We start from the raw sequence: 21,459 nt of genomic DNA, 5'->3' as shown, positions 1-21,459 counted from the left end.
GTGGGTTTTAAAGTGTGAGAGGGGGGGGCTTGAGCATTTTCTTTCCTTGTTATTAATGCAGTGGTGTTCGCCTGGTTAGATGGAGGTTTTCTGTGTTCAATTGGTGTAATTGTGTGAGAAGGTTAGACATAAAGGAGTGTTAAACCTCTCTCTCTCTCTCTCTCTCTCTCTCTCTCTCTCTCTCTCTCTCTCTCTCTCTCTCTCTCTCTCTCTCTCTCTCTCTCTCTCTCTCTCTCTCTCTCTCTCTCTCTCGCTCTCGCTCTCCTCCTGCTGTCTCTCTTGTTGGGTGTCGCTGACTGAACTAGCTATGCCCTGTCTGCAATGCTCTGCTCAGACAGTAGGGGGCAGTGCCGAGGCTGCCGTAGACAGCAGTGGTAAAACAGAAGTCAGCTCAAAATGCATTGAAAAACTGTAAACAAACTATGATTGAAATTGATACGGGACCTATTATGCTCAATGTTCATAGTTTTATTTTTGAGGTCTACTAGAATAGACTTTACATGCTTCAATGTTCCAAAACCTTATTTAAATTCTGAAAACACTCTGTTCTTGTTAAACCCCCCCTTCCGATTAGCGCATTGGTCAGCTAGGCAGGCAGTAAGGATTGTGTTACGCGATTGCGTCATCTTGTAACAAAGGCTGGAATTCCCAGGCGTTTCAGGCAGCTGAGAAAAGTGATTTCTGTGGGAGAGAGTGTGGGCGTGTACTCTAGGCTTTGTAGCTTTACAGACCGTAGCTTTACATGCACAAAAAGCTGTATAACACACTTAAGGGAAGGGAGAAATCGGAAAAGCATAATAGGTCCTCTTAAAAACGTACTGAACTTTTCAGGTGGATAGACGGTGTAATATACTTGCTAGGTTGCATTTTACAAAGAAACCATGCTACCACCTTGAGCCATTTCCCTTAACACACCTCCTCAACATACTTTCTGCCCCCCCCCCCCCCCCCCCTGTTCTCCCACAGGGCACCAACATCGCTGCGGGTAAAGCCTTGGGTGTTGTCGTGGCGACAGGTGTGAGCACTGAGATTGGTAAGATCCGCGACGAGATGGCCTCCACCGAGCAGGAGAAGACCCCCCTGCAGCAGAAGATGGATGAGTTCGGGGAGCAGCTCTCCAAGGTCATCTCCCTCATCTGCATCGCCGTGTGGATCATCAACATCGGACACTTCAACGACCCCGCTCACGGAGGCTCCTGGATCCGCGGCGCCGTCTACTACTTCAAGATCGCTGTCGCCCTGGCTGTGGCCGCCATCCCTGAGGGTAAGATAGAAACCACACACACACACACACACACACCAATACCATCTACTACTACTGCTACTACTTAAAGATTGCAGTCGACCTGGCTGTGGCAGCCATCCCTGAGGGTAAGATTGAAACAGCACAACACACACACACACACACACACACACACACACACACACACACACACACACACACTCGCCATCCCTGAAGGTGAGGAACTGGAGCTTTTGTAGGCCTCTCTTGAGAAGCGAAGAGAAGAAGAGTGGCCACACACACACACACACACACACACACACACACACACACACTGTTTTTGCTCTCAAAAATCTGGTGTCTCCATCCATCCATCGGTGTTGATGCATCTGTAGCTTTGAAGAAGACAAAGAAACACACCCTGCCATTTACTCATGTTGGTGGTCAAGTTGACAAAAAGAGTTTCTCATCTACACACACACACTCACACACACCCTACACCCTACTGTGTAGATGTACCTACTGAGAGGTGTTTTCTCTGCCACCCTCAATGCCCAAATCTGCTTAGTTACTAATATAAACTCCTCTGTGTGTGTGTGTGTGTGTGTGTGTGTGTGTGTGATCTCTGTCTCCAGGTCTGCCTGCCGTCATCACCACCTGCCTGGCTCTGGGTACCCGCCGTATGGCCAAGAAGAACGCCATCGTCCGCTCTCTGCCCTCCGTGGAGACTCTGGGCTGCACCTCCGTCATCTGCTCCGACAAGACTGGCACCCTCACCACCAACCAGATGTCCGTGTGCAGGGTAAGGACCCGCCCCTCTGTAGAGATTGGGCAGTGAAGTTGGGAGGGGAGGGGTATGTGTAAATTAGATTGGTGGAGAATGGGGGAATAACAAATCCTCTGTGTGTGTGTGTGTGTGTGTGTGTGTGTGTGTGTGTGTGTGTGTGCGTGTGTGCGTGTGTGCGTGCCTGCGTGCGACATCCACCAGCCGCAATGCCCTGCCACTGGTCTGCCCAGGCTCATGTCCATCTCTGGAGTTGATGTACACTTGAACCCTAGCTAGACACACACAGACAAACACACACACACACACACACACAGACACACAGACACAGATGCATGTAGACAAACATGTGCATGCAGACACACACACACACACACACAGGCCGTTGCAGTGAGACAGCTGGAGAGGTAGAGAGCTTAGACACAATGGAATGCCCTCTCTCCTCCTCCTCTCTTTTTTCAGTAGATCTGAATGACGTCACGACTCTTTGAAGTTGGACGAGAATTTCTGCTCTGCCCTCCTACACACTAACCCCCCCTCCCCCCTGTCTCTTCCTCCTCTCTATCTCCCCCTTCATTCTCTCTCTCTCTCTCTCTCTCTCTCTCTCTCTTTATGAGAACATGCAGTGTTTTTATGCTTCTCAGGGTTGTTTGTTTAAGCTGGGCTGAGGAGGAGTGTTCTTCTCTTGTTTATGTAAGAGTGGGAGTTGGAGGTGGGAGCTTCTGCTGTGTGTGTGTTTGTGTGTGTGTTTATGTTTTGTTTGCTACTGTATATGTGTACAGTTTCTAAGTATACAAGCTCTTCCAGGTTCAAGGCCGTGTGTGTGTGTGTGTGTGTGTGTGTGTGTGTGTGTGTGTGTGTGTGTTATGAAAAGATGTTTGCTGGGAAAACATGCGTACCTCTGCACATGGCCTCCAGGTGGCGTACACATAATATTTGTAATTTGACGACAGCCAAAAATCATTGTATTCTCGCACACATATTGTTAATTATGTAGGCCTATTACTGCCATAATTGAACTGATAACGTAGCTACCATGCCAATTATATGGGAATTGATCACCCGGTTGATTTCAAGGTATATTTAACAGTACAGAGGCTAATATTTGACATTTGTTTTGTAGCACTGTCAGGTTTTCAGTGTAATCGACTGACTTGACTGAATACTTGATTTGAATTGACTGTGAACTACTGTGAAATACAAGCACGAAGAGATATTCAAAGATATTCAAATAAACTTCCATTAAAGCAACAACCAAATTATTTGAGACCCCTACATGGCACTCACAAATCTTGTAACGCAGGAGCCTGGATGATTCATTCATTCTTTGTTAAAGTGCGTGATCTCGATTCATTTATCCTTTGGGTTTTTTAGCATATTAGTGCTGTGGTAACTCTGAACACAGACGTGAATCACTCGGCAGCTGATCATAATAAAAAGGCCGCGCAGCAAGATCATTTCAAATTCATCCATAGGCATGCCTTCTTCTAGGTGTCTCGACCCATATCAGGATAGCTGTGGGGTGGGCGTTAACCGTGTTCATGTACACATTATTTTAAGGCTGATGTGACTTAGGATACTTTAATATTCATGAAGAGAATGGGCGTGCAATGTGCGTGCGTTGTGTTCGATAACTGAAGAAAAACCTCAACACACAAATCGTGGGACTGTGAAGACATGCGCAAGTTGTACACACAAGATTGATGCATTTGGCCCTCTGTCTCACTCACCTCTGTCTCCTCTGGTTTATCTTGATGGTCTGGCAGCAGTGGGGATTGGTCAGTTGATATCAATCAGTGATGTGTGCTGCCACCCACTGGCCTTTCTGTGAACTGCAGCCTCAGTTAACATTGTTATACAGTTATATATATATATATATATATATATATATATATATTGTTATACAGTGTGTGAGAGGTTAGCTGATTAGTACGCAGAGGACAGAGTTGGTTTTGGGGATGTGATCACCATGTAGCCTGTACTTCTCTGTGAGGTCTTGCTGCTCATGGGTGGACAAGTTTAGAGTTGTGTGTATGTAATTGTGTGACATGTCTGGAGACCGTTTTTATTAAGATGGTCAACTGTGACTGACAGCGGATAGACCCCGCCGCCCAACGCGCGTGCGCGCGTGCGTGCGTGCGTGCGTGCGTGCGTGTGAGAGTGAGAGAGAGAGAGAGAGAGATGCATCTGACCTCTGACCCTGTGATGTGTCTCCCGCCCTCCCAGATGTTCGTCCTGGACAAAGCTGAGGGGGAGAGCTGCTCTCTGGCTGAGTTCACCATCACCGGCTCCACCTACGCCCCGGAGGGGGAAGTGTAAGTTACTCCACTCTTTAATCTGTCGCTAAGGCACAAGGGTGTGACGTTAGTGTGTGTGTGTGTGTGTGTGTGTGTCTTATGTCATCTCATTGTCTGATCTCTGACCTGACTGCTCCTCAGCTACCGGGACAACCGGACAGTGAAGACCTCCGGGTACGATGCCCTAGTGGAGCTCTCCACCATCTGTGCCCTGTGCAACGACTCCTCCCTGGACTTCAACGAGGTAAACACACACATACACACACACACATACACACACACACACACACAGACATACAGACATAAACTTGTGTATCTGTGTGTGTGTGTGTATGTATGAGTTTGAGGCCCCTATGAGCTTACTGTATGTTTAAGTCTTGACGTGTGTGTGTGTGTGTGTGTGTGTTTCCTGCAGTCTAAAGGCGTGTTTGAGAAGGTTGGTGAGGCCACAGAGACGGCCCTTACCTGTCTGGTGGAGAAGATGAACGTGTTTGACACTGAAGTCAGAAGCATGTCCAAGATCGAGAGAGCCAACGCCTGCAACTCGGTGAGTGGACTCCTACACTCATCACGTGTGTGTGTGTGTGTGTGTGTGTGTGTGTGTGTGTGTGTGTGTGTCCATTTGTCTGTAGCTGTGTCTGTATGTATGTGTCATTTGAGTGGGTTTCCTGCCTTGCCGTAAGCTAAACTGTTAGTCAGACATTGAAAAAATAAGCATGTGTTAATAAATGTGTGTGTGTGTGTGTGTGTGTGTGTGTGTGTGTGTGTGTGTGTGCGCGCTAACAGGTGATCAAGCAGCTGATGAAGAAAGAGTTCACACTGGAGTTCTCCCGTGACAGGAAGTCCATGTCTGTCTACTGCACACCCAACAAGGCCAAGTCCTCCGTCGGCAAGATGTTTGTCAAGGTGACTCAAGTGCCTGGTGCTCTATGTTAACACTCTCCAATCAGTTCTGTGGATTATATTAGTGAAGGAAATATTACAACAATATAAGTCAGATAAAAAATTGACAGGGAAGATGCATTGACATTTGGACTTAATAGGAGCATTTTCCAGTGTCTGCAATTATCCTTGAGATCTTAATTCTGGTATTTAAAGGCAGAGTCTATGATTCAGATGAAAGGTTATTCATATTTGAGCTCAACAGCCAATGAAATGACACCTTTCCCTACGACGTTGATTGGCCGGTGATAGTTTGTGGCTTGGGTCTGAGCCACTTTGCTTCCCATTTCCAGAGGCAGGACTGTGTATGAGTGTACGCGTGCACACACAGAACAGGCAGTCAAAGGAGCCAGAGGAGCATTGAATTAGAATACTTTTAAAACATTTTTTTTTTTTTAAAGATTTGTATTTTGGGCTTTTTTATGCCTTTTAAGTGATAGATTAGTGAAGAGTGGGACAGGAAATGAGTGGGAGAAGAAGTGGGGAGTGGACAGGAGAAATTACACCGGGCCGGATTCGAACCCGTGTCCTCCATGGGCGTCAAGCCCGAATGTGGTCGGGGCTACTGTTTGCACCACAGTGTCCCCCGAATTAGAATACTTTAAGTGTATTTGTCATAGCAGTAGTCAGCATGTGGGAGTCAGGTGTCTGACCTCTGACCTCTTAACCCCCCCCCCCCCCACTACAGGGTGCCCCAGAGGGCGTGATTGATCGCTGCACCTATGTGCGTGTCGGGGGCAACAGGGTGCCCATGACCCAGGGCATCAAGGATAAGATCATGAATGTGATCCGTGAGTACGGCACGGGCCGCGACACCCTGCGCTGCCTGGCCCTCGCCACCAGGGACAACCCCCTCAGGAAGGAGGAGATGGTGATGACCGAGACCGCCAGCTTCGCCGACTACGAGGTGCGTAGCGCCACACAGCAGGGATTCATGTGATGAGCACACATGCTCCGCGAGCCACAGACCGGGCTTCATTTTATATCAGCTAACCCAGAGAAGATATTATTAAGATTACATCTACCACTGCCCTCTTACACATCTTGCTTTCTCTACTAGCATTAGCCTTCTCTATAGCCCTCTTCTGTCAAACACACACACACACACACACACACACACACAGACACACAGACACACAGACACACTTCTTTGTCTATTGTTGTTGAGATTAGCCCTGTCTCACCCACACATCCCCCCCTCTGTGCTCCAGTCTGACCTGACGTTTGTGGGCTGTGTGGGCATGCTGGACCCCCCACGCCTGGAGGTGGCCGCATCCATCAAGCTGTGCCGCTTGGCGGGCATCCGCGTCATCATGATCACCGGGGACAACAAGGGCACGGCCATCGCCATCTGCCGCCGCATCGGCATCTTCGGAGACGACGACGACGTCGATCGCATGGCCTACACCGGCCGCGAGTTTGACGACCTGTCCCCCCACGCGCAGCGCGAGGCTGTCATGAAAGCCCGGTGCTTCGCCCGTGTTGAGCCTTCGCACAAGTCCAAGATCGTCGAGTTCCTGCAGAGCATGGACGAGATCACTGCCATGGTGAGGAGAGAAGGCCTGTTCACAATTGACAACCCTCATACAACCTCACGTGTTTCACAAGCAACACACACACACACACACACACACACACACACACACACTCGCACTCCACATAGACACCTCACGTGTTTCACAAGCCACACACACACACACACACACTCCACATAGACACCTCATGCATTTCACAAGCCATACATACAGATATACACGTTCCAATTCAATTCCATTTAATTTATATATCGCCAATAACAATCTTAATGGTCTAAGTGCTCTTTACAGTACCTAGATCGAAACCCCTAGAGCAAGCACTAATGCGATTGGGGCAAGGAAAAACACTCTTTTAACAGGAAGAAACCTTGAGCAGAACCCAGTTTAAAGGGGGGACCCATCTGCTTGGGGCTGGCCAGGTAGAGAGATGGAGATAGAGATAGAACATGGAGGAGGGAGGACAGAAGGGACAGTTAGGTGTCAGGTCAATGTCAAGCATGATTCACCATGATGAAAATGCTGACTGTTCGTGTGTTTCAGACTGGGGATGGAGTGAACGATGCCCCCGCCCTGAAGAAGGCAGAGATTGGCATCGCTATGGGCTCTGGCACCGCCGTTGCCAAGTCCGCATCCGAGATGGTCCTCGCCGACGACAACTTCTCTTCCATCGTGGCCGCTGTTGAGGAGGGCAGAGCCATCTACAACAACATGAAGCAGTTCATCAGATACCTCATCTCCTCCAATGTGGGAGAGGTGGTCTGGTGAGGGACACACACTCACACACTCACACACTCACACACACACACACACACACACACACACACACACACACACACACACACACACACACACACACACAAACTCTCTCTCTCTCACACATACACACACGTCTTTATGTCTGTAGTAGAAGAGACTGCTGCATCTTTAAAAGTTCTGGCTGTTTTGACTGAATCGGCTAATTTGTCAAATGAATGTGTGTGTGTGTGTGTTTCCATGGCGACAGCATCTTCCTGACGGCTGCGTTGGGTTTCCCTGAGGCTCTGATCCCAGTCCAGCTGCTGTGGGTTAACCTGGTGACAGACGGTCTCCCCGCCACCGCCCTCGGCTTCAACCCCCCCGACCTGGACATCATGAACAAACAACCCCGTAACGCCAAGGAGCCCCTCATCTCCGGCTGGCTCTTCTTCAGATATCTCGCCATTGGATGTGAGTTTGTGTGTGTGTGTGTGTGTGTGTGTGTGTGTGTGTGTGTGTGTGTGTGTGTGTGTGTGTGTGTGTGTGTGTGTGTGTGTGTGTGTGTTCAGATACCTGGCCATTGTGTGTGTGTGTGTTTGTGTGTGTGTCCTCTGGCCATTGGCTGTGTGTGTGTGTCCTCATACCTGGCCTGTGTGTGTGTGTGTGTGTGTCTGCATATACCTGTCTCGTGTGTGTGTCTTTGAATGTGTGTGTAGGTGACTTGTGTGTATCACCTCTCCTTGCTTTGTGTCCTAACTCCTTGCTTTGCGTCCTAACTCCTTGCTTTCTGTCCTATGTAGTCTATGTGGGCGCTGCCACTGTGTCAGCGGCCGCCTGGTGGTTCATCATCGCAGAGGACGGCCCAATGATCACCCTCTACCAGCTGGTGAGACCTCAGCACAATACAAATTAAAATGATAATTCATTTATTAATAAAGCTTTCTAAAGCAATGCCCAGAGATCACCCTGTACCAGCTAAGGTGAGATCAATAACATAAGCTGCCCTAGATCAATACTCTAGATGTAAAACATACGGTTCAGTGACATTAAATCAGAGAACGGAACACCAACAGATCTCTCCTGTTACCTATAATCATTATATTAATATTGTGCATTGGATGAAAAATCCAGTTCTAGTCTCTGAGTTTGTTCGCTCGCTCTCTCTCTCTTTCTATCTCAGAGCCATTTCCTGCAGTGCTGCCCTGAAAACCCTGACTTCCAAGACCTGGATTGCCATGTGTTTGAGTCGCCTTACCCCATGACCATGGCTCTGTCTGTGCTGGTCACCATTGAGATGTGCAACGCCCTCAACAGGTGCCGCGCGCACGCGCGCACACACACACACACACACACACACACACACACACACACACACACACACACACACACACACACACACACACACACACACACACACACACACACACACACACACACACACACCCGCAACCTAAAGCTTGGCAATTAGTGACATCAGTACTTCTGAGTATAGTGTAGAATGTTGTGTAGAGTGTGACCTGGTATCTGTGGTGATATCAGCAGAATGTTGTGATCTGGTATCCGTGGTGATATCAGCAGAATGTTGTGATCTGGTATCCGTGGTGATATCAGTTGTCCTGTCTCCCCTTTGGGACACTCCTCCCCTCTGACGTGTGTCCCTGGCCTCCCTTCCCCAGCGTGTCGGAGAACCAGTCCCTGTTGAGGATGCCCCCCTGGGAGAACGTCTGGCTGCTGGGAGCCATCTGCCTCTCCATGTCCCTGCACTTCCTCATCCTCTACGTGGAGCCCCTGCCTGTAAATCGCATTAATTATAATAATAATAATAATAATAATTAACTTCACTTTCCAGGAGAATTCTAGTTCCTGCCTGTAAATGACTGCCAAAATGAACTCTTAAGACCCAACCAAACAGTGATGTTTTGTAGTGTTCCTCACCACGCTCCCCTGTGCTCCCTCGCCGTCTCCAGGTCATCTTCCAGATCACCCCTCTGGACGTGGCTCAGTGGGTGATCGTGGTGAAGATCTCCCTGCCCGTCATCCTGCTGGACGAGGTGCTCAAGTTCGTCTCGCGCAACTACCTGGAGCCGGGTAATGATCTGGACAGAGCGCCCCAGTCTCAGGGCTGGTCCCTGGCCACCTGCACCGAGGGCATCTGCTGGCCCTTTGTGGGGCTCACACTCCCCCTAGTGGTGTGGCTGTATAGCACCGACACTAACGCAGCTGGAATGGTGTGGTCTTCCTGATTTGACTGTCTGGCTCAACGACTGACCGACCCCAACTCCCACACTGACCCTGCCCCCAACACCCGAGTGAAACTAACACACTTACTCTCACACGCACACAAACACACACCTCTCTTAAGAAATTCAAAGTAAAAAACAGAAAAGAGCAGGGGCTATATAACTGAAGTTATATTTGCATCTATGAATGGTTGTCCGTCCGACATTATTATTATTATTATTATAATTATATTATTAATAATAATAATAATAATAACGGTCATTGGTTTGGTCTATGAATTTCATTGCCATTCCATTACTCTTGTTGGTTCTTCATTTTTAAGCACATTGTACAGCTGAATTTCCTTTTGAACAGAGAGTTTTGTTTTGGTTCCATAGATGTGCTTTGAGAGGAACATATTTAATGCACATTGACCTGTAAAGAGACATAACACATATTTTATGGCCATGCTTTGTAGTTTCTTGAAGTCGGGGGGCATTCACAGGACTCTGAATTGCCCCCCGAAAACAGTACTCACTTTGGACCTGCTGGATGATGGTACTGTACCAGACCTTAGGAGATAATGGTACTGTACCAGACCTTAGGAGATACTCAACTGCTAGACTATTTATGTTGATGCCTGTATATACAGCGTGCATGTTATAAATTACATAAATTAACAGATTTTTTTTTTGTTGTAACAGTAGTTTTCTTCTTTTTTTTTTACGTTTCTCTGTGTGTTTTATACATTTCTCACTGTTGAATTCACCTTTGACCTTTGTCCTTAGAATGTAGGGACTGTTTGACCAGCTGCTAGTCAGTTAACTTAAAAGTATACTAGAGCTTCAGACTGAAACGTGTCTACTTGGACTTCAGCCTGAAGCACCTCAGAGGTGCATCACGTTTTGAGTCGTCCAGGAGTTTAGTAGGGTGCTCTGGTGGTAAAGAGGTGTGTGTGTGTGTGTGGTCCTCGTAAGTCCGCCCAGTGATAATATTTATATCCTTTCTGTGTTGACACTGAAGAGCAATTTCCAGAGGAGTTGCAGCCACAGGATGGGTGAGGTCTAGGGTTAGGATTAATAATGAATACCCCTAAGCCCACCCAGTTAGCTTTGTGTTGTCTGATTACCAGCTGGTCATTTAGCTCCCGCCTTATTTCAGACATGAACTGATGCACTGTTAACGGCTGTCGGCTTCTTCTAGTCTGTGATGCTCTTGCTCCATGTCTGTAGTTGTGTGTGTGTGTGTGTGTGTGTGTGCCAAAGATGTCCATAGCACATTTAGAGATCATGGGACTCTGGAACTCAGCTGGCCCTGATTCAGGCCAGATCGATTCCAGAACCACTTTCCATAAGGGTCACCTCTGAACCACTTTCCATAAGGGGTCACCTCTGAAGTCTGTGTGCAATAGTTTCACTGCTCCTAAATGTTTCACGTGAGGCTTTTTGTGTGACACAAGGGTTAAGGATCATGTTTACTTGAATTTAATAGTGCTGTTTTTTTTTCATGCAGTTATTTTGTATGTGTTCTATAGGTCCTCTGTTAAGGTCTTCTGTCAACAACGATGCCTCTTTGTTCATACTGTTAGGGTTTCTATCCACATAGGTAAACGTGCACATACTGTACATGAATACACATAGATGCTGATTGTATAGAGCACAAGAGAAACTAAGTGTGCCTGGCTTTGTCACTGCTGGCCATGTTGGAGCAATGCACCCTGGGGTTCGTAGGCCCCAGGCCTTACTTAGGGCAGTAGGCAGGTAGAGACTATATAAATCTGTAAATAGCACAAAATACTGTTCCTGTGTATAAGAGATTTGATGAGTTTAGTTTTAGATGCTTCGTATTTTTTACACTAATGATAGTTGAGTCAAGCTGTACAGACAAGCAGGTACGTTGGTACAACCGTAGATTGCATGCTATAAACATAAAACACAAAACCTCCTTAAAGCAACTCCCCCTCAACTAGTGTTTCTCCCAATGCCTCCCCACAGTGTGAGTACCCACACTGCATGTGTTTGAATAACTATACTCATCACCTGCTCCCAACATCTCTCTCTCTCTCTCTCTCACACACACACACACACACACACACACACACACACACACACACACACACACACTCCATATATGTAAGCACATGGTGTGTGTTGAGAGGTGTTCCCATTCCCGTGTGTGTGTGTCTGTGTGTAAGTGTCTAAGGACACACACCTTAACCAGTGCCATGACCTCCACTTGTATCAATGACACAGTGTGGTTGCTACTCACTTTGATATTCCACTATTAAAAAATATGATTTTGAATGCTGTGTTAAAGTGTTAAATTTCAGTTTTATTAGTTTTGTTTATTTAGTTGAAGGTTTTTATTATATTGTTTCCCTTTTCTAGTCTACTTTCATTTGTAAGAATACTTTCGCTTCCGAAGATAGGACTGCTGTTGTTTTGTATGCGTCTTCTGTGCGTTGACCATTTTCTCTCTTCTCTTCTCTTCTCTTCTCCTTCTCTCTCTCTCTCCTCCTCTTTCTCTCTCTCTCTCTCCTCCTCTTCTCTGCAGCACCGGCAGTGTAAAGCTGTTTCTGTCCAGCTCTCCCCTCACCGCAGTGAGGCTTTTTGTTTAGTTTTAGTGCATGAGTGTTCTGAGCAGCTTCCCATCTTCCAAGACCTGCATGTCAAAAAACGAGCTAGCGTCAATCAAAGAGTGTTAGAGCTATACAAGTACGAAAATGGCTGATCTCTAAAGAGAACTAAAAATGGGTTTCAAAATAAGAGTGAATGGATACAATTTGGAAAAAGCAATCAGTCATTTTTAGTGACCCATCCACCCCCCCCCCCCCCCCCGATGGACCCCCCACTGAAGTATTTCAGACAGTCAGACAGGCAAATGTTCACCCTACAGCTCACCGTCTCTGCATAAACTATGGGGCACCACCTTCCAAAGTAGCTCCTGTGAGTTCATGACTTTTCTGTGACTGCTCCTGTACAGTACGGCTCCATTTCAAACACCCAGAAAGGGAGGGGAAAAAAATGTCAATTTCTAAGCAAAATGTCTTTCATGTATAATAAGCTCAAAAAAATCACATCTTTTCCAAAGGAAAAGGAAATCTTTGTGGGGATGTGTAAATTTATCATATTATTATTACTATTCTTTTTTTTTTTGCTTTGCACAGTGATGTGCAAGTTGTTGGCAGAGATGTGTGTATAAAGTGACGGGCAGGGGTGTGTCAACCACGATGAGACAAACACGTACCTCCACTGACATACAACAGCTGACTCCAGGACTGATCAGGCCCAGATCGGGCAGGTGTGTGTGTGTGTGTGTGTGTGTGTGTGTGTGTATATGTGTGTGTGTGTGTGTGTGACCTCAGCATACCTGGAGAACTGTAGTTTGTCTTGGTGTTGTATTGATTGTATGCAACATCTCGTTGACGTGGTTTCAGGTCAAATAAAGGGATTCTAGATGAACACGTCCTCTGGGTCTTCTTCTGCATCAGCAGGAACCCATTGTATGGAGGGAAATACACCGCCATTGACATCATCTAACTCTGCTGTTTTTATGGCTCATCTTAAATAAACCTTCACTGTTCAACGCTCGTGTTCACCATTGACATCTTCTAGGTTTGTTGTTTGTATGGGTCATCTTAAATAAACCTTCACTGTTCAACGCTCGTATTCACGAAGCAAACTGACTTCCACTCAATTAGAATTACACATTTTTATTCTCTGACATTCAATTTTCTGCTTATGTACATTTCACAATACAATGTTATAAACATTTGCAATAACAAAAAAAAACAAAAAAAAAAAAGGAGAGAAAAACAAAACCAATGGCCCAAGGATTAGGCATGGCCCTCAAGGGCCGGTGTTCACACGAGGGTACAGACCATAGACATATATCTATATATGTCTATGGTACAGACCGCTCTCTGTCACTGCTACCCCAAACATCATTTCAACAGAGCGAAGCCTACTGCTGTCCGACAGTCAGACGTGTTAAACATCATCAAGCAGAGAGAGCAGCTCCGTCAGACACACATCCTGTCCAGACAGGGCACCTTCCACCGGTCCACACCAGGGGAGGGCAGGTACCATCTGGGAAGAGCAGAACCGTGGTCCTGCCGAGAATGGACTCGGGAGGACCTGCATCGGATCAGGCCCAGGTCTCAGACGGAGCCGCCTCAGAGCCACCTGCTCTCTGGGCTCAGGGTATACTGTGTGCACTGAAGAGGCCTCTGCATGATTAAACACACACATACACACACACGCGCACGCACACACACACACACACACACATACACACACGCACGCACGCACACACACACGCACACACGCGAACGCACACGCATGCACACACATACATACACGCACACACACACACACGCACACACAAAAGAGGGATGGCACAGACAATAATAGCAAGGCATCAGAGAAGAATCTAAGTAAAGGAGAAGACCTCTTAAACAAGCCAACTGCTCATCCACGTTCATTTGATGCCATCAGACCACGAGAGCCTCCAGGGGGAGAGAGAGAGAGAGTGAGCGAGGGAGCAAAAGAAAGAAAGAGAGAGCGCAAACTGGGTAACACAGTGGTATCTGGGGGCAGTTACTGGTTGCCCCAATGGTCTGTTGGAAGGGGGGGGAGGGGGTTGTTAAAAACAAAACTATCCAGACCACTATGTGACTCCCGGAGAAGTTGTTATTTTTACATGATGACACAAACCAATCACTTCTCTGTTCTTTCAAACATTATTTAAACAGAGCAGACAAACGCAGAGAAAAAACATGACACAGGTATGGTGGCCCTTTTAGTCCGGGGGGGGGGGGGGCACTCAGAGAACAAACATGAGACAGGTATAGTGGCCCTTTCAGTCTAGGGGGGGCCACACTCCAGAGGTGATGATCTGGTGAGGATATCCCCATGGCAGACGGCTCTGGTGACAGGACACTCATCTGGAACAGACCAGAATAACACGCCACCAGAGCAGGAGCTGAGTGGCTGTGTGTGTGTGTGTGTGTCAATGCATACCGAACCACTGCCCCGGGAGAGTTGTGTGTATATGCATTTGTGTGTGTGTGTGTGTGTGTTACTGCATACCGAACCACTGGCCCTGGTCCGGGTGAGTTGTGTGTATATGCAGTTGTGTGTGTGTGTGTGTGTGTGTGTGTGGGTCACTGCATCCCAAACCACTGCTCCTAGTGTGTGTGTGGGGGGGGTCACTGCATCCCAAACCACTGCTCCTGGTCAGCCCACTGCGCCGCCTCGCTGTCGCTGCCCTCCAGGTCGCCGTCCTCCCCGCTGCCCTCCATGTCGTCTCCGTCCAGCTCCACCGTGGCGTCCATCGGGCTCTCCTCCTTCTCCATCTTCTGCATGCCCTCCAGGGACTTCTGGTCGTTGGGGTCCAGGCTGACCCAGGAAGGAACACGGACGGCATGGGTTAGGCACCGTGACTATGCTTGCATAAGTACTTCATCAACCAGCAGACACATGTTGTTAAAAAGAAATTGACATACAAAAAGGAAAACGGGTTCATTTATTTTCCGTTATGTTTCACTATGTGTCCAGCATAGCATTTAGTGATCTTTGCCTTGTTACATATATAAATATATATATATACACATGTTGAAATAAAAGTAGCATTTTTAAAATTAAAACCTTTGTGTCGGTCTCCATTTCTGTTTTTGCTCAAGGCATAACATTACTTAGTTTGGAAAATGTAGTGGATTGTTCTGGTCACCTCAGGTGGACTCTGAGGCCAAAGCTTACCTGAGTGCTATGCTATACTGATAGATGGCCAAAGCTTACCTGAATGCTATGCTATACTATTAGATGGCCGAAGCTTACCTGAGTGCTATGCTATATTGATAGATGGCCGAAGCTTACCTGAGTGCTATGCTATACTGATAGATGGCTGAAGCTTACCTGAATGCTATGCTATACTATTAGATGGCCGAAGCTTACCTGAGTGCTATGCTATATTGATAGATGGCCGAAGCTTACCTGAGTGCTATGCTATAATGATAGATGGCCGAAGCTTACCTGAGTGCTATGCTATACTGATAGATGGCTGAAGCTTACCTGAGTGCTATGCTATAATGATAGATGGCCGAAGCTTATCTGAGTGCTATGCTATATTGATAGATGGCTGAAGCTTACCTGAGTGCTATGCTATAATGATAGATGGCCGAAGCTTACCTGAGTGCTATGCTATATTGATAGATGGCTGAAGCTTACCTGAGTGCTATGCTATATTGATAGATGGCCAAAGCTTACCTGAGTGCTATGCTATACTATTAGACGGCCGAAGCTTATCTGAGTGCTATGCTATATTGATAGATGGCTGAAGCTTACCTGAGTGCTATGCTATATTGATAGATGGCTGAAGCTTACCTGAGTGCTATGATATACTGATAGATGGCTGAAGCTTACCTGAGTGCTATGCTATACTATTAGATGGCCGAAGCTTACCTGAGTGCTATGCTATATTGATAGATGGCTGCAGCTTACCTGAGTGCTATGCTGTACTGATCGATGGATTCCTGATACTCGTTCACGGCAAAGAGAAAATCTCCCAGCATCCTGTGCAGCACACAGTCACTCTGATTGGCTAAAGTGTTCCGCAGTAGAGTAATCCCTTCCTCGTACTTCTGTTCCCGACCTGAGAATGAATAAGTAAATGAAGGAATGAATGGACCCCATGTGACAGAGATAGTATCAAACATCTCTAAAGGAGTAAAGGAATCCCAGAACATTTAACTGGCTGTGATTAAAGTGATATTCGCACACACTCCTTCCACGCATCGTTGGAAAACACACTGCAAATGGCTTTTCTGTGTCTGTGTCTGTGTCTGTGTCTGTGTCTGTGTCTGTGTCTGTGTCTGTGTCTGTGTCTGTGTCTGTGTCTGTGTCTGTGTCTGTGTCCCGCAGTCTAAAGGTGTGTTTGAGAAGGTGGGGAGGTGAGTTAAGTCAGCCCCACCTTGCCTCCGTGTGTGTGTGTGTGTGTGTGTGTGTGTGTGTGTGTGTGTGTGTGTTTGTGTGTGTGTGTATCAGCCCCACCCTGCCCCCGTGTACTCACTGAGCAGCTCGGCTTTCTTGACCACAGCCTTGGTGTAGTCGGGCCTCTGGGCCAGAGCCTTGTCCAGGAGGGCCTTGGCCTTGTCCTGGGTCAGAGGGTCGGCCAGGCACACCGTGGCCAGGATGGTCAGCGTCTGGGCGTTGGCCCCCAGGGTCTTATAGATGTTGTTGGCCATCCCCATGGCCTCACGCACACCATTGGAGGCCAGGTAACAGTCAATCAAACCTGGAGGGAGGGAGGGAGAGGGAGAGGGGGAGGGAGGGAGAGGGAGAGGGAGAGGGAGAGGGAGGCAGAAAGAGAGAGAGGCAGAGAGAGAGGAGATATACGCATGTCAGAACAGCAGACCCAGTCATGCATAAGACCCAGTGGGACCACTCATAACTGCTATGGTGATGATGAGGTTAAACATATTATCGCTGAAGAGCACAACTGCATACTGTCAGTGTGAATATCCCATTGCACATAATCCACAGCTCCCGCATCGAACATTCCATACAGTCCATGTGTGTGAGTGTGAGTGTGTGTTACCTTCATAGCAGTCAAGGCGGCAGGGAGCCAGCCGCATGGCCTCTCTGAAGTGGATGATGGCCTCCTGCACGCGACCCATGTTGCGCAACGCTGCCCCCTTCAGGAGAAGCGCCTGCACGCTGTTGCTGTTCAGCTGGATAGCCTTGGCGCCCAGGTACAGGGCGCGAGAGTAGCGCTTGCTGTAGAAGCTGTGACACCTGGACAATACAGAGCAGGGGTGTAACACCACACAACAGTTCAGTTCTTGGGTCACGGTTTGGTACAGCAGGGAAAAACCGAAAATATATATATATCTATATATATCTATATCTTATATATATATATATATATATATATATATAGATATATATATAGAGAGAGAGAGAGAGAGAGAGAGAGAGAGAGAGAGAGAGTGTGTAAGCTCAATGCCAGCAGATCAGGGAGGGTTTAAAGACCCGACTCTCACCCAGAGATGACCCAGGGCTCTGCATGCTGATCTGAGATGTTGAAGAGACGACCGCCCAGCACCTCCACATCTTCTAGATGTCCCTCGCGAGCCATCAGGTAGCCATACACATCCATACCTTAGACACACACACACACACACACACACACGCACACGCACACGCACACGCACACACACACACACACACACAATAAAAGACATAGCCTCACATCAGGCAAGCATACATCCAGACATCCTGAATCAGATAAACATAAATTATACCTCATGCAAAATGTAATTACCATGAACTCTGTCCTGTATTATTTTAGTTTTCACGTTACCCATTGTAGTTGGCACTTCAGGTTTGTTTTAACATAATGTAGAACACCTTGAACTGCCTTTGTGCGCAAAACACGCCATATACACTAAAACTGCCTAGCTTTGTCTCAAGGTGACTGAGAAAGCAGAAATTAACAGAAATGAACACACTGTGTGAAGCACCCTACCTTTGATCAGATAGGCGTCGAGCATCTGCGCCTGCTCAAACTTCAGGATGGCATTTTTGGTGTCGCCGGCCCTGAAGTAGACATCCGCCAGACTGACCAGGACGTCCACGTTATCCCTCAGAAGAGTCTTCTTCTCCAGGGAACTACACAAAGACAGGTCAATGATAATGTGACATGCAGAGAGTGTGTGTGTGTGTGTGTGTGTGTGTGTGTGTTAGTCAAATGTTTGTTTCACTTCTGAGACCTCAGGTCAACTTATAACCTCAAAAACTGAGACTTCTGCATCAACATCTGGAAAAATAAAGCCTCATGGATCCTTTAGGGCTGGGCATTGCCACAGAGTTGGCAATACAATACTATCATGATATTTGGGCTACAATACAATAATATTGTTGCGATTCTTTACATTTTACAATTTGATTCTGCAATACACTGCGATTTATCTCTCCCATATATTACATTTCGTATACTGGAGTCTCTGCAGCCTGTTGGAGTGGTCTTGTGCCATCTTGTTGACGTCAGAAGCAATGTCATCAGTAGACATATGCACATCAATTAAATCTAATTAATAAGACCCAAAGCCTTTCCCTCATTCAGTGTCAGATTTCATCCATCTCAATAAACAGCGTTAATGCCAAAGAGAAGCCTGGACTTCGCTTGTCGCTACATTCTGTACCATCTGGTGATAGCACTGCATTGTGTAATACATAGATACACACATATAGCATTATGAGAACCAGCAGGCAGAGGCCTCCCTACCAGATAGTGCTGATGGCTCGGTGGTTGTCCCCTGCGTGTATGAAGGCATAGGCTTTGATCCAGGTGGACAGCCAGTCCAGGTTGGGAATGCTCTGGATCACATCCATGGTCATCGAGGCCACCTCTGCACCCTTCACCGACAGCGACAGGAGCCCTGGGAAGATCCAAACATTACATTTACATTTAGTCATTTAGCAGAGAGATTTTGTCCAAAGCGACGTACAAGGGAGAGAATAGTCAAGCTACGAGCAATAGAACCTGGTGTAACAATAAATACTACTTTACATAAGAAATATAACAAAATTAAATAAAAAAGAAAAAGAAGTGCAGAAATGTAACTGCTGTAATTGCAAGTTACGCACTAGTCGAAGTGCCAGTTAGGACGGGAAGACAATTACAGTTACACTCCAGGATAACCAGAACCATCCACTGGTTCAGTTACACTCGAGGATAACCAGAACCATCCACTGGGTCAGTTAAACACTCGAGGATAACCAGAACCATCCACTGGGTCAGTTAAACACTCGAGGATAACCAGAACCATCCAAACAGTTACAGTTCAACACTCGAGGATAACCAGAACCATCCACTGGGTCAGTTACACTCGAGGATAACCAGAACCATCCACTGGGTCAGTTAAACACTCGAGGATAACCAGAACCATCCACTGGGTCAGTTACACTCGAGGATAACCAGAACCATCCACTGGGTCAGTTACACACGAGGATAACCAGATCCATCCACTGGGTCTGGGCAGAGAGCTGGGGGGCTAGATGTAATGCCCATGTGACCAACACATGATGACCACTTCAAGAAACTAAGCAACACAACACAAGCAGTAACACAACTACCTTACTTCAGAGAGAGGTAAGGGAAACAGTGCCCAAAAGATGAGACGTACCAATAATGGCATCAAGAGCCAGGGGACACTGCCTCAACACCTCCTTGTAGCTTGTGACTGCTGAACGCTCCTGGCCTGCCTTTCTGTAGAGGTTCGCCAGCATCATGTTGATCTGAGAGGGACAGAAATTTGGATTTGACTGACTGACTGAGAAAGAGGTCTGTCTACAGATAGCAAGGTTAAAAAAAAAAAGAGTCCTAGTGTTACCTTTGGAGTTCTCTGCCGAGATGGAATTCCATCCAAAACTGCAATTGCATCTTTGTCCAGCTTCAGGTTTGTGTAACACTCAGCTATCTTATATTTCACTTCAATTTCTGAAGGCAAGCTCTGAAAAGCAAGCAATATTTGAATTAAACTCACTCCAGACACAAAGTGAAGCATAACCTCATATCATGAACATAAAATCATATCATGAAGTCAAAAAGTACAACAGCTATGATCCCAACCTTGTTAGGAACTTATATGTACCTGTGCTTGGACTGATGATGTAGTTCCACCAGTAGATGGCCGCACTTTGGATGTTTTGCTTAATACCTTCTTCTGCTGCAAAGCGGAGTTGTATTTGGAAGCTGCGTTGCGGTACTCTTTGTCATGGAAGATTGCATCGGCATGATAGACCAGCAATTGGTATTTCTGTGCCGGAGAGAACAGTTCTCTGCAAGAGGGCAACATCGCAACCAGTTACGATGTTAACATAAACTGTGTCCAAACGTTGACTGACAATTAGAAGCTCATGCAAATACAAGTAGTATATATTTACAGCGTTTTCTGAAATATTACCAGAGCTAGACAATCAAGATAGCTGACTTAAGTGTACGACATTAGCTAGCAAGGTAGTCCTAAACTAAGCTAGTTTGCTAGCCACCAACCCCATCATTATACACCGTTGGAGTAGTAAGGGTGTGCTACGCTAGCAAGCTTGCTAAGGATGCATACGCATATTCACATTTTGTTCAGCAATGCACTGCTGCCGTTATACCAGAACAATCGCTACAACCATGAAGTAGCACTAAGATATTTAACGCCTAATAGCTAACAAGACAACTAACGTTACGTTGAGGAGATCCAGCTAGCTGACACTTACGGGTTGTTTGTGCTCATTGTCAACAACAAACTGCTCATAATCCGGACATTGGAATGTAGTCCTGCAGCTGCCATATCCCGCACATGATCTACGACATTCATGTTTGCCACTGTATGCTTTTTCCTTGATTAGTTCCAATAACTCTACAGAAATCCTTGATTTACGAGCTAGCTGCCACAGAAGTTGTGATCACTGTCCAAAACTGTTTCTATCAAACATGGCGCCCCTGGTCCCTTCTGACGTAGTACCAATATCTTCATATCGGTCCTTTCAAAGTGTAGGAGAAAGCGGAGTGGGATAAAAACATTTAGCTGATAAAACATCTTGAACCAATACGATACATCGGTCCAGAGTTTAAAAAACAAAACCCGTTTTTAAATCAACTCTCTTTTCTGAAAATTAGAACTTTGGGAAAGGGTACATTTGTAGACTTGGCATAGAAAAGTTTTATATT

General features: G+C 46.7%; 2 protein-coding genes across 2 annotated transcripts in view; one reads left to right on the top strand and one right to left on the bottom strand.

Annotated features, from left to right (window-relative positions):
* atp2a2a (ATPase sarcoplasmic/endoplasmic reticulum Ca2+ transporting 2a) overlaps positions 1–12,563 on the top strand; it is a 31,916-nt gene extending 19,353 nt beyond the window's left edge. Inside the window, exons 7-21 of the mRNA XM_031570873.2 lie at positions 967–1,264; positions 1,858–2,024; positions 4,233–4,321; positions 4,445–4,547; positions 4,719–4,850; positions 5,090–5,209; positions 5,934–6,152; positions 6,457–6,792; positions 7,321–7,541; positions 7,784–7,986; positions 8,316–8,401; positions 8,696–8,829; positions 9,192–9,309; positions 9,483–9,603; positions 12,289–12,563. Coding sequence (XP_031426733.1) covers positions 967–1,264; positions 1,858–2,024; positions 4,233–4,321; positions 4,445–4,547; positions 4,719–4,850; positions 5,090–5,209; positions 5,934–6,152; positions 6,457–6,792; positions 7,321–7,541; positions 7,784–7,986; positions 8,316–8,401; positions 8,696–8,829; positions 9,192–9,309; positions 9,483–9,603; positions 12,289–12,302 — 2,361 coding nt within the window. The 3' untranslated portion in view covers positions 12,303–12,563. The remainder of the gene's footprint in view (positions 1–966; positions 1,265–1,857; positions 2,025–4,232; positions 4,322–4,444; positions 4,548–4,718; positions 4,851–5,089; positions 5,210–5,933; positions 6,153–6,456; positions 6,793–7,320; positions 7,542–7,783; positions 7,987–8,315; positions 8,402–8,695; positions 8,830–9,191; positions 9,310–9,482; positions 9,604–12,288) is intronic.
* Positions 12,564–14,059: 1,496 nt separating this feature from the next.
* anapc7 (anaphase promoting complex subunit 7) lies at positions 14,060–21,269 on the bottom strand. The gene is made up of 11 exons (XM_012817790.3): positions 21,006–21,269; positions 20,390–20,576; positions 20,129–20,248; positions 19,922–20,033; positions 19,021–19,174; positions 18,262–18,404; positions 17,777–17,894; positions 17,332–17,528; positions 16,804–17,028; positions 16,236–16,386; positions 14,060–15,134 (listed from the first exon to the last, which is right to left on the bottom strand). Exons 1-11 carry the CDS (start codon positions 21,104–21,106, stop codon positions 14,945–14,947), a joined length of 1,698 nt encoding a protein of 565 aa, XP_012673244.2. The 5' UTR covers positions 21,107–21,269; the 3' UTR covers positions 14,060–14,944.
* Positions 21,270–21,459: the final 190 nt, after the last annotated feature.

The sequence above is a fragment of the Clupea harengus genome, chromosome 7 (assembly GCF_900700415.2).
Source record: "Clupea harengus chromosome 7, Ch_v2.0.2, whole genome shotgun sequence".
NCBI classification, from domain to species: domain Eukaryota; kingdom Metazoa; phylum Chordata; class Actinopteri; order Clupeiformes; family Clupeidae; genus Clupea; species Clupea harengus.
This window is presented reverse-complemented; position numbering and strand designations above follow the sequence as displayed.